This window comes from Nerophis ophidion, linkage group LG21 (genome assembly GCF_033978795.1).
Source record: "Nerophis ophidion isolate RoL-2023_Sa linkage group LG21, RoL_Noph_v1.0, whole genome shotgun sequence".
NCBI classification, from domain to species: domain Eukaryota; kingdom Metazoa; phylum Chordata; class Actinopteri; order Syngnathiformes; family Syngnathidae; genus Nerophis; species Nerophis ophidion.
This window is the reverse complement of record NC_084631.1, coordinates 6,430,229-6,441,174: the sequence shown is the minus strand read 5'-3', so window position 1 is coordinate 6,441,174 and position 10,946 is coordinate 6,430,229. Positions and strand designations below refer to the sequence as shown.

At 42.6% G+C, this 10,946-nt stretch overlaps 1 protein-coding gene across 1 annotated transcript in view; it reads right to left on the bottom strand.

Moving 5' to 3' along the window:
* The window catches only part of LOC133540244 (neuronal acetylcholine receptor subunit alpha-7-like), an 80,884-nt gene that overhangs the window by 66,486 nt on the left and 3,452 nt on the right, over window positions 1–10,946 (bottom strand). Inside the window, exon 2 of the mRNA XM_061882835.1 lies at window positions 7,322–7,461. Within this exon, the coding sequence (XP_061738819.1) occupies window positions 7,322–7,461 (140 nt within the window). The remainder of the gene's footprint in view (window positions 1–7,321; window positions 7,462–10,946) is intronic.

The window sequence follows — 10,946 nt, the reverse complement described above, 5'->3', positions numbered from 1 at the left end:
ATTTTAGAATTTGGATGACATGTTTTAAGTAGGTTAAAATCCAATCTGCACTTTGTTAGAATATATAACAAATTGGACCAAGCTATATTTCTAACAAAGACAAATCATTATTTCTTTTAGATTTTCCAGAACAAAAATTTTAAAATAAATCTAAAATACTTTGAAATAGGATTTGAATTTGATTCTACAGATTTTGTAGATTTGCCAGGATATATATATTTTTTATTTTAATCATAATAAGTTTGAAGAAATATTTCACAAATATTCTTTGTCAAAAAAACAGAAGCTAAAATGAAGAATCAAATTAACATGTATTCATTATTCTTTACAATAACAATAACAAAAACAATACTTGAACATTGATTTAAATTGTCAGGAAAGAAGAGGAAGGAATTTAAAAGGTAAAAAGGTATACGTGTTTAAAAATCCGAAAATCATTTTTAAGGTTGTATTTTTTTCTCTAAAATTGTCTTTTGGAAAATTATAAGAATCAAAGTAAAAAAATATATATAATATTTGAAGAAGTGAAGATCAAGTGTTTAAAATATTTTCTTGGATTTTCAAATTCTATTTGAGTTTTGTCTCTCTTAGAATTAAAAATGTCGAGCTAGTAAATAAATAAAATTCAAAAAATAGAGGCAGCTCTCTGGTAAGTGCTGCTATTTGAGCTATTTTTAGAACAGGCCAGCGGGCGACTCATCTGGTCCTTACTGGCTACCTGGTGCCCGCGGGCACCGCATTGGTGACCCCTGCACTAACCCCTCTATCACCGTGAAGCCCCTAAAGGAGTTGGGAGGAGCAGAGCTTATTTAATCCTACCCCCATTTTTTTTTTTTTTTTTTTTTTACATAACAGTTGCTAAAACTTTTGTTCACTTCCTGTTCTCATTTTATTCACAATATACTCCCTAAGTAATGACAATGAAAATAAATAAATAAATAATTCTTAGTGAAGTAAGTTGCATTTCATATGTTGAGATGAGTAAGATTATTTTGAAAAAATGAACAGACGGATGGAGCAGCGGATGGCGTCCACAAAGTACATCGATACATGACATGACAATCAAGGACAAAATAGGAGCGCGAGACAAAGAACTAAAACACCACCCACAGGAAAACAGCAAAAAACTCTAAATTAGTCACGGCGAGATGTGACAGGTGGTGACAGTATACCTACTTTGAGACTAACTATAGCAGGGGTAGGGAACCCATGGCTCTCGAGCCAGATGTGGCTCTTTTGTTGACTGCATCTGGCTCTCAGATAAATCTTAGCTGACATTGCTTAACATAATAAGTAATGAATAGTTTCACTGGTAATCACAGTGTTGAAAATAATGAAGGCCGTATGACTTTAGATAATCAGCACCTCCAAGTCCGAGTCCATGGTTCTCGCCCGGAAAAGGGTGGAATGCCATTTCCGGGTTGGGGAGGAGACCCTGCCCCAAGTGGAGGAGTTCAAGTACCTAGGAGTCTTGTTCACGAGTGGGGGAAGAGTGGATCGTGAGATCGACAGGCGGATCGGTGCGGCGTCTTTAGTAATGCGGACGTTGTACCGATCTATTGTGGTGAAGAAGGAGCTGAGCCGGAAGGCAAAGCTCTCAATTTACCGGTCGATCTACGTTCCCATCCTCACCTATGGTCATGAGCTTTGGGTCATGACCGAAAGGATAAGATCACGGGTACAAGCGGCCGAAATGAGTTTGGGTCTCTCCCTTAGAGATAGGGTGAGAAGCTCTGCCATCCGGGAGGAACTCAAAGTAAAGCCGCTGCTCCTTCACATGGAGAGGAGCCAGATGAGGTGGTTCGGGCATCTGGTCAGGATGCCACCCGAACGCCTCCCTAGGGAGGTGTTTAGGGCACGTCCAACCGGTAGGAGGCCACGGGGAAGACCCAGGACACGTTGGGAAGACTATGTTTCCCGGCTGGCCTGGGAACGCCTCGGGATCCCCCGGGAAGAGCTAGACGAAGTGGCTGGGGAGAGGGAAGTCTGGGTTTCCCCTGCTTAGGCTGTTGCCCCCGCGACCCGACCTCGGATAAGCGGAAGAAGATGGATGGATGGATGGATGACTTTAAACATCCAAGAGTGCGAACAAATTTGAAACAAATGTGCTTGTCTGTTGTTGGTGTGAAAGCATGGAATTCTCTAAACAAAGACTTAAAAAGCTGTAAGAATATCTTTGTATTTAAAATGACTTATGAAAAGAGAAAACTGGAATTTTATCAAACTGAGTTTTGATTTAGATTGGAGGTGTCATTGTGAAAATGCTTAAAGGAAAATGGAAAAGTATGTTGGAGTTTGGGTGTTGGTGGAAGGAACAGTTATAAAGTCATCTAAAATACAGTAATTTGTGTTAAAAAAAAAAGGGGGCGGATAAATATAAGAATATTATTCTTCCATCTGCTCCTTTCTGATCATGGAAATGTATAAGAAACAAACCAAAAACAAAACAATGAAAGTGTCAATTGTGCGTGGCTTGTAAATATGCATTTTCATGAAAGAAATCAAAATAAATGATGATGATGAATGTTCAAAATATAAAACATTTCCATGCATTTTAATCCAGCCATCCGTTTTCTACCGCACCTGTTCAAGAAGTCGCATTTGTTGATATCCGCTTTTTGGATCCTCCACATATTATTGTTTGTTGTTCCATTTTTATTTTCACTCTCCATTTGATCCTATTATTTCCTGTTTAAGTCGGTCACCATGGTAGCTTATCAGTTTCTCACGGCCCTGCACACCTGTCCTCACTAATCACCTACCTTATTTAAGCCTGCATCTTTTGTTGTTCAGTCTGTGATCCAAGTTTGTTTTCACACAACGGTACGTCTGCATTTCTGGTTTGCTTACACGCAACTAGTTTCCTCTGATCATTCTTATGTTTATTCACGCTAGTTTACACGCTATTCACTTGTATCATTCCAGCTCTCACGCTGAAGATTTGTTTTTCTGTTTTTGTGTGCCTTCGAGCAAGATTTACTTTGTCTATTACTATTCCTAGCTTTTATGCTAGCGTCCTTTGTTTGTTTTATTCTACTAGCTCTAGCATTTGTGTTATATAGCTCTTTTTGTTATTTAAATAAATCTGTTTATCTTACCTTTGCTGTGTTCAATTTCGACGCATCCTCGAGGGAATCGAACCCGGCATCACAATGCCGAACAGACGTAACCAAGCTTGGATTGCATTAGCGTGTGTGGAATGCCCTCCCGGTAACAGTTCGAGATGCTACCTCAGTAGAAGCATTGAAGTCTCACCTTAAAACTCATCTGTATACTCTAGCCTTTAAATAGACCTCCTTTTTAGACCTGTTGATCTGCCGCTTCTTTTCTTTCTCCTATGTCCCCCCCTCCCTTGTGGAGGGGGTCCGGTCCGATGACCATGGATGAAGTAGACTCAGCCCTGTCTTGGTTTAACTCTTATCTTACTGATAGGATGCAGTGCGTCTCCCATAACAATGTGACCTCGGACTATGTTAAGGTAACGTGTGGAGTTCCCCAGGGTTCGGTCCTTGGCCCTGCACTCTTCAGCATCTACATGCTGCCGCTAGGTGACGTTATACGCAAATACGGTATTAGCTTTCACTGTTATGCTGATGACACCCAACTCTACATGCCCCTAAAGCTGACCAACACGCCGGATTGTAGTCAGCTGGAGGCGTGTCTTAATGAAATTAAACAATGGATGTCCGCTAACTTTTTGCAACTTAACGCCAAAAAAACGGAAATGCTGATTATCGGTCCTGCTAGACACCGACCTCTATTTAATAATACAACTTTAACATTTGACAACCAAATAATAAAACAAGGTGACTCGGTAAAAAATCTGGGTATTATCTTCGACCCAACTCTCTCCTTTGAGTCACACATTAAAAGCGTTACTAAAACGGCCTTCTTTCATCACCGTAATATCGCTAAAATTCGCTCCATTTTGTCCACTAAAGACGCCGAGATCATTATCCATGCGTTTGTTACGTCTCGTCTCGATTACTGTCACGTATTATTTTCGGGTCTCCCCATGTCTAGCATTAAAAGATTACAGTTGGTACAAAATGCGACTGCTAGACTTTTGACAAGAACAAGAAAGTTTGATCACATTACGCCTGTACTGTATATACCTTTATATACATATATACATACATATATACCAGTACTGGCTCACCTGCACTGGCTTCCTGTGCACTTAAGATGTGACTTTAAGGTTTTACTACTTACGTATAAAATACTACACGGTCTAGCTCCAGCCTATCTTGCCGATTGTATTGTACCGTATGTCCCGGCAAGAAATCTGCGTTCAAAAGACTCCGGCTTATTAGTGATTCCCAAAGCCCAAAAAAAGTCTGCGGGCTATAGAGCGTTTTACGTTCGGGCTCCAGTACTCTGGAATGCCCTCCCGGTAACAGTTCGAGATGCCACCTCAGTAGAAGCATTTAAGTCTCACCTTAAAACTCATCTGTATACTCTAGCCTTTAAATAGACCTCCTTCTTAGACCAGTTGATCTGCCGCTTCTTTTCTTTCTCCTATGTCCCCCCCTCCCTTGTGTACATGGATGAAGTACTGGCTGTCCAGAGTTGAGACCCAGGATGGACCGCTCGTCGGGACCCAGGATGGACCGCTCGCCTGTATCGATTGGGGACATCTCTACACTGCTGATCCGCCTCCGCTTGAGATGGTCTCCTGTGGACGGGACTCTCGCTGCTGTCTTGGATCCGCTTTGGACTGAACTCTCGCGGCTGTGTTGGAGCCACTATGGATTGAACTTTCACAGCATCATGTTAGACCCGCTCGACATCCATTGCTTTCGGTCCCCTAGAGGGGGGGGGGGGGTTGCCCACATCTGAGGTCCTCTCCAAGGTTTCTCATAGTCAGCATTGTCACTGGCGTCCCACTGGATGTGAATTCTCCCTGCCCACTGGGTGTGAGTTTTCCTTGCCCTTTTGTGGGTTCTTCCGAGGATGTTGTAGTCGTAATGATTTGTGCAGTCCTTTGAGACATTTGTGATTTGGGGCTATATAAATAAACATTGATTGATTGATTGATGGTAACAGCATTCATGGTAAAAAAGTCTTTATTTTTTTAATTATTGGTTAGTTTCAGGCCCTGCGATTGTAGCTGAGATATGCACCAGCGACCCCAAAGGGAATAAGCGGTAGAAAATGGATGGATGGATGGTTGGCTTCAGAATAACAATGTTATTAAAAAGAATAAGAGACTTATTGTACTCTAAAAATGTTGGTCTTACTTAAAAATGCACGCATTTGGTCTCCTGTGGACGGGACTCTCGCTGCTGTCTTGGATCCGCTTTGAACTGAACTCTCGCGGCTGTGTTGGAGCCACTATGGATTGAACTTTCACAGTATCATGTTAGACCCGCTCGACGTCCATTGCTTTCGGTCCCCTAGAGGGGGGGTTGCCCACATCTGAGGTCCTCTCCAAGGTTTCTCATAGTCAGCATTGTCACTGGCGTCCCACCGGATGTGAATTCTCCCTGCCCACGGGGTGTGAGTTTTCCTTGCCCCTTTTGTGGGTTCTTCCGAGGATGTCGTAGTCGTAATGATTTGTGCAGTCCTTTGAGACATTTGTGATTTGGGGCTATATAAATAAACATTGATTGATTGATTGATGGTAACAGCATTAATGGTAAAAAAGTATATATTTTTTTTAATTATTGGTTAGTTTCAGGACCTGCGATTGTAGCTGAGATATGCACCAGCGACCCCAAAGGGAATAAGCGGAAAAAAAATGGATGGATGGATGGTTGGCTTCAGAATAACAATGTTATTAAAAAGAATAAGAGACTTATTGTACTCTAAAAATGTTGGTCTTACTTAAAAATGCACGCATTTGGTCTCCTGTGGACGGGACTCTCGCTGCTGTCTTGGATCCGCTTTGAACTGAACTCTCGCGGCTGTGTTGGAGCCACTATGGATTGAACTTTCACAGTATCATGTTAGACCCGCTCGACATCCATTGCTTTCGGTCCCCTAGAGGGGGTGGGGGTTGCCCACATCTGAGGTCCTCTCCAAGGTTTCTCATAGTCAGCATTGTCACTGGCGTCCCACCGGATGTGAATTCTCCCTGCCCACTTGGTGTGAGTTTTCCTTGCCCTTTTGTGGGTTCTTCCGAGGATGTTGTAGTCGTAATGATTTGTGCAGTCCTTTGAGACATTTGTGATTCGGGGCTATATAAATAAACATTGATTGATTGATTGATGGTAACAGCATTAATGGTAAAAAAGTATTTTTTTTTTGATTATTGGTTAGTTTCAGGCCCTGCGATTGTACCTGAGATATGCACCAGCGACCCCAAAGGGAATAAGCGGTAGAAAATGGATGGATGGATGGTTGGCTTCAGAATAACAATGTTATTAAAAAGAATAAGAGACTTATTGTACTCTAAAAATGTTGGTCTTACTTAAAAAATGCCAGCATTTGGCTTTCTTGGCTGTCTCAACGAGTGAGGGAAGAGTGGATCGTGAGATCGACAGGCGGATCGGTGCGGCGTCTTCAGTAATGCGGACGTTGTACCGATCCGTTGTGGTGAAGAAGGAGCTGAGCCGGAAGGCAAAGCTCTCAATTTACCGCTCGATCTACGTTCCCATCCTCACCTATGGTCATGAGCTTTGGGTCATGACCGAAAGGATAAGATCACGGGTACAAGCGGCCGAAATGAGTTTGGGTCTCTCCCTTAGAGATAGGGTGAGAAGCTCTGCCATCCGGGAGGAACTCAAAGTAAAGCCGCTGCTCCTTCACATCGAGAGGAGCCAGATGAGGTGGTTCGGGCATCTGGTTAGGATGCCACCCGAACACCTCCCTAGGGAGGTGTTTAGGGCACGTCCAACTGGTAGGAGGCCACGGGGAAGACCCAGGACACGTTGGGAAGACTATGTCTCCCGGATGACCTGGGAACGCCTCGGGATCCCCCGGGAAGAGCTAGACGAAGTGGCTGGGGAGAGGGAAGTCTGGGTTTCCCTGCTTAGGCTGTTGCCCCCGCGACCCGACCTCGGATAAGCGGAAGATGATGGATGGATGGATGGATGGATGGCTGTCTCAGCCAAAAAGGTTCCCGACCCCTGAGCTACAGCGATGCATGGTTGGTTATGATTTGAATTCATATCCAACAATCACGAGAACGATTTTTTTACTGTCGATATCAGCTGCTGAATTAATTTTTTTAATGTTTTCTGCTAGTGGTGTGCCTCAGGATTTTTTTCAATGAAAGAAATGTGCCTCGGTTCAGAAAAGGTTGCAAAACACCGCTTTAAAGAGTTAAACGACGTGACAATGTCGGTGGTGTCAGGTGTACTTGATGGTGTTTTCCTACCACATCCATGACCTGCATCAGCGTGAAGGAGAACTGGGCCACCAGTGTGTGCGAGTCGTTTGCCACCGGTCTCTCCATGGGGTTGTAGTCTCTCAGAAGCTCCCTGAGCAGAGAGCGCTGCTGCGGACCCTGCATTGTTCCTGCAGGGGTCAACGGAGATGGAGAATTGGTAAAAGTATTGACCGTTTTGGGGGCGGAGGGGGAGAGTCGTGAACAAGAGAACGCTGTGTCAGGGCCGACCAGATGACGGCCGAAGAGTAATAGAAGCTCACTACTTCTAATCAATTACCCGCCTTCTGATTGATCACGGCGGACAGACTCTCTTTCTGCTGTCGTAAAAGAAAGACTCGCTTCGTTCCATGCAGTGAAAACGAGGCTATTAAACATGGACACAACCTGGAGTGGAGACACACAGATAAAATTCCCCTGAATGGGAGCTTTCAACATGCACCTCATTACCCAAAAGCAGGGGTGCCCATTACGTCGATCGCGAGCTACCAGTCGACCGCGGGGGGTGTGTCAGTCGATCTCCAGCCAGGCTTTTAAAAAGAATAGACCTAAAAATTAGTGATCATCAATCTTCACCAAGACGTCACTTAAATGACTTATTCATTTATTATTGTATATATTATTTAGACTTAGTGAGCCAACCGAAAAACTGTTGAATATTCCTGTTAAATTGTAATGACTGTATGTAATAAGGGTCCATAATGTGATCCTGTACATTTTCACATCATTATGTAATAATGCTTCATTTTCTAATAATCTGTCGCATTTTGTAACACGAATGGATTTTTATTTTCTATGACCGCTTGTTTATAAATTTTGACACATTTTGCAACATGTCACACTTTTCAAAAGTGTAATTGGATAATCTCCCACGGCACACCAGACTGTATCTCAACACAGTGGTTGAAAAACACTGGTTTAGCAGGTGTCTCTCAGTGTCAAATATTGTTGTGTTTCACTAGGGCTGGACGATTATCGAGTTTGTAAGATATATCAATATATTTTTAAACCGGATATGAATTAAGAAAATATTGTAATATTGATATAATTTATACATACATATACAGTGGGGCAAAAAAGTATTTAGTCAGCCAGCGATTGTGCAAGTTCTCCCACTTAAAATGATGACAGAGGTCTGTAATTTTCATCATAGGTACACTTCAACTGTGAGAGACAGAATGTGAAAAAAAAATCCAGGAATTCACATTGTAGCAATTTTAAAGAATTTATTTGTAAATTATGGTGGAAAATAAGTATTTGGTCAACCATTCAAAGCTCTCACTGATGGAAGGAGGTTTTGGCTCAAAATCTCACGATACATGGCCCCATTCATACTTTCTTTAACACGGATCAATCGTCCTGTCCCCTTAGCAGAAAAACATCCCCAAAGCATGATGTTTCCACACCCATGCTTCACAGTAGGTGTGGTGTTCTTGGGATGCAACTCAGTATTCTTCTTCCTCCAAACACGACGAGTAGAGTTTATACTAAAAAGTTCTATTTTGGTTACATCTGCTGTATCATCCATGTACTCTCTGGCAAACTTTAGATGGGCTTGGACATGCACTGGCTTAAGCAGGGGGACACGTCTGGCACTGCAGGATTTGATTCCCTGTCGGCGTAGTGTGTTACTGATGGTAACCTTTGTTACTTTGGTCCAAGCTCTCTGCAGGTCATTCACCAGGTCCCCCCGTGTGGTTCTGGGATCTTTGCACACCGTTCTCATGATCATTTTGACCCCACGGGATGTTATCTTGCGTGGAGCCCCAGATCGAAGGAGATTATCAGTGGTCTTGCATGTCTTCCATTTTCTGATAATTGCTCCCACAGTTTATTTTTTCACACCAAGCTGCTTGCCTATTGTCGATTCACTCTTCCCAGTCTTGTGCAGGTCTACAATTCTTTTCCTGGTGTCCTTCGACAGGTCTTTGATCTTGGCCATAGTGGAGTTTGGAGTCTGACTGTTTGAGGCTGTGGACAGGTGTCTTTTATACGGATAACGAGTTCAAACAAGTGCCATTAATCATGGTAACGAGTGGAGGACTGAAGAGCTTCTTAAAGAAGAAGTTACAGGTCCGTGAGAGCCAGAGATCTTCTTTGTTTGAAGTGACCAAATACTTATTTTCCACCATAATTTACAAATAAATTCTTTAAAATTCCTACAATGTGAATTCCTGGATATTTTTTTCCACATTCTGTCTCTCACAGTTGAAGTGTACCTATGATGAAAATGACAGACCTCTGTCATCATTTTAAGTGGGAGAACTTGCACAATCGGTGGCTGACTAAATACTTTTTTGCCCCACTGTATATACAACAACGATCTGGACGCATTGTGATGTGGGGGTCGTTTTCCCAAGATGCAGACAGACTTCGGACACATCGTGCAGATAGGAAAATGAGTTATAATTACAAAAAATCAGGGAGGGAAAAAACAGTGTGCACATAGCACTGGAAGACAGAGTCAAGTTGAGTCTAGCGTGGAAGCTAGTATATAAGACAGGAATAGAAAAAACTGTAGAGCTTAGCGTGGAAACTAGCATATCAAAAGAAATAAAAAAAACTAACTGTTGTTACCTGTTGCGAGTAGCAAACTAGGAAGCCAGACTGAGTGTGGAAAGAAACGGGAATAAATAGTACTCTGATTAGTGCCTGGCAGCAGGTGAGTATTCTAGACCAGGGATGTCAAACTCAAATACAGAGTGGGTCAAACTTTAAAACTGAACAAAGTCGCGGGCCAAGGTTGAACAAATTAACCTTTTAATAGGGACCCAAACAAGTTTTGCATTGAATATTGAACAAGCCAGACTTATATAACTTTATAGTGACATGCAAAATCAAGTTATTAATAATAATGATAATAATAATGATAAAAAAATATCAATGGCATATAAAAAAAAAATCGAAATAAAAATTCAATGCCTCTTTTTTATTTGCAGCCTTCTGAGGTAATTATCAAAAAAAAAAATTGAACAGGTTAATAATACATTTGAAAATAAAATAACAATAAGGAATGAATCAAACATTCAAGCCTTGAAGTGGCAAGAGAAAGTGCATGGGGGTTGAGGTGGGCGGGGTTGGGGGTGAGGGGGTGTATATTGTTGTGTTTATCTTGTGTTACGGTGTTTCGGATGTTCTCCTGAAATGTGTTTGTCATTCTTGTTTGGTGTGGGTTCAGAGTGTGGTGCATATTTGCAACAGTGTTAAAGTTGTTTATACGGCCACCCTCGGCTGTTGACCAAGTATGCCTTGCATTTACTTGTGTCTGTGTGTAAAAGCCTCATATATTATTTGACTGGGCCGGCACGCTGTTTGTATGGAGGAAAAGCGGATGTGGACGACAGGTTGTGGAGGACGCTAAAGGCAGTGCCTTTAAGGCCCGCCCCCAATATTGTTGTCCGGGTGGGAATCGGGAGAAATTGGGGAAAATGGATGGCTCGGGAGATTTTCAGGAGAGGCACTGAACTTTGGGAGTCTCCCGGGAAAATGGGGAGGGTTGGCAAGTATGAGAATTGGCGGTGTTACAGCGGGGTAGGTGGGGGGTGTGTGTGTGTATATTGTTGCGTCCCGGAAGAGTTAGTGCTGCAAGGGGGTATGGTTATTTGTTCTGTTGTGT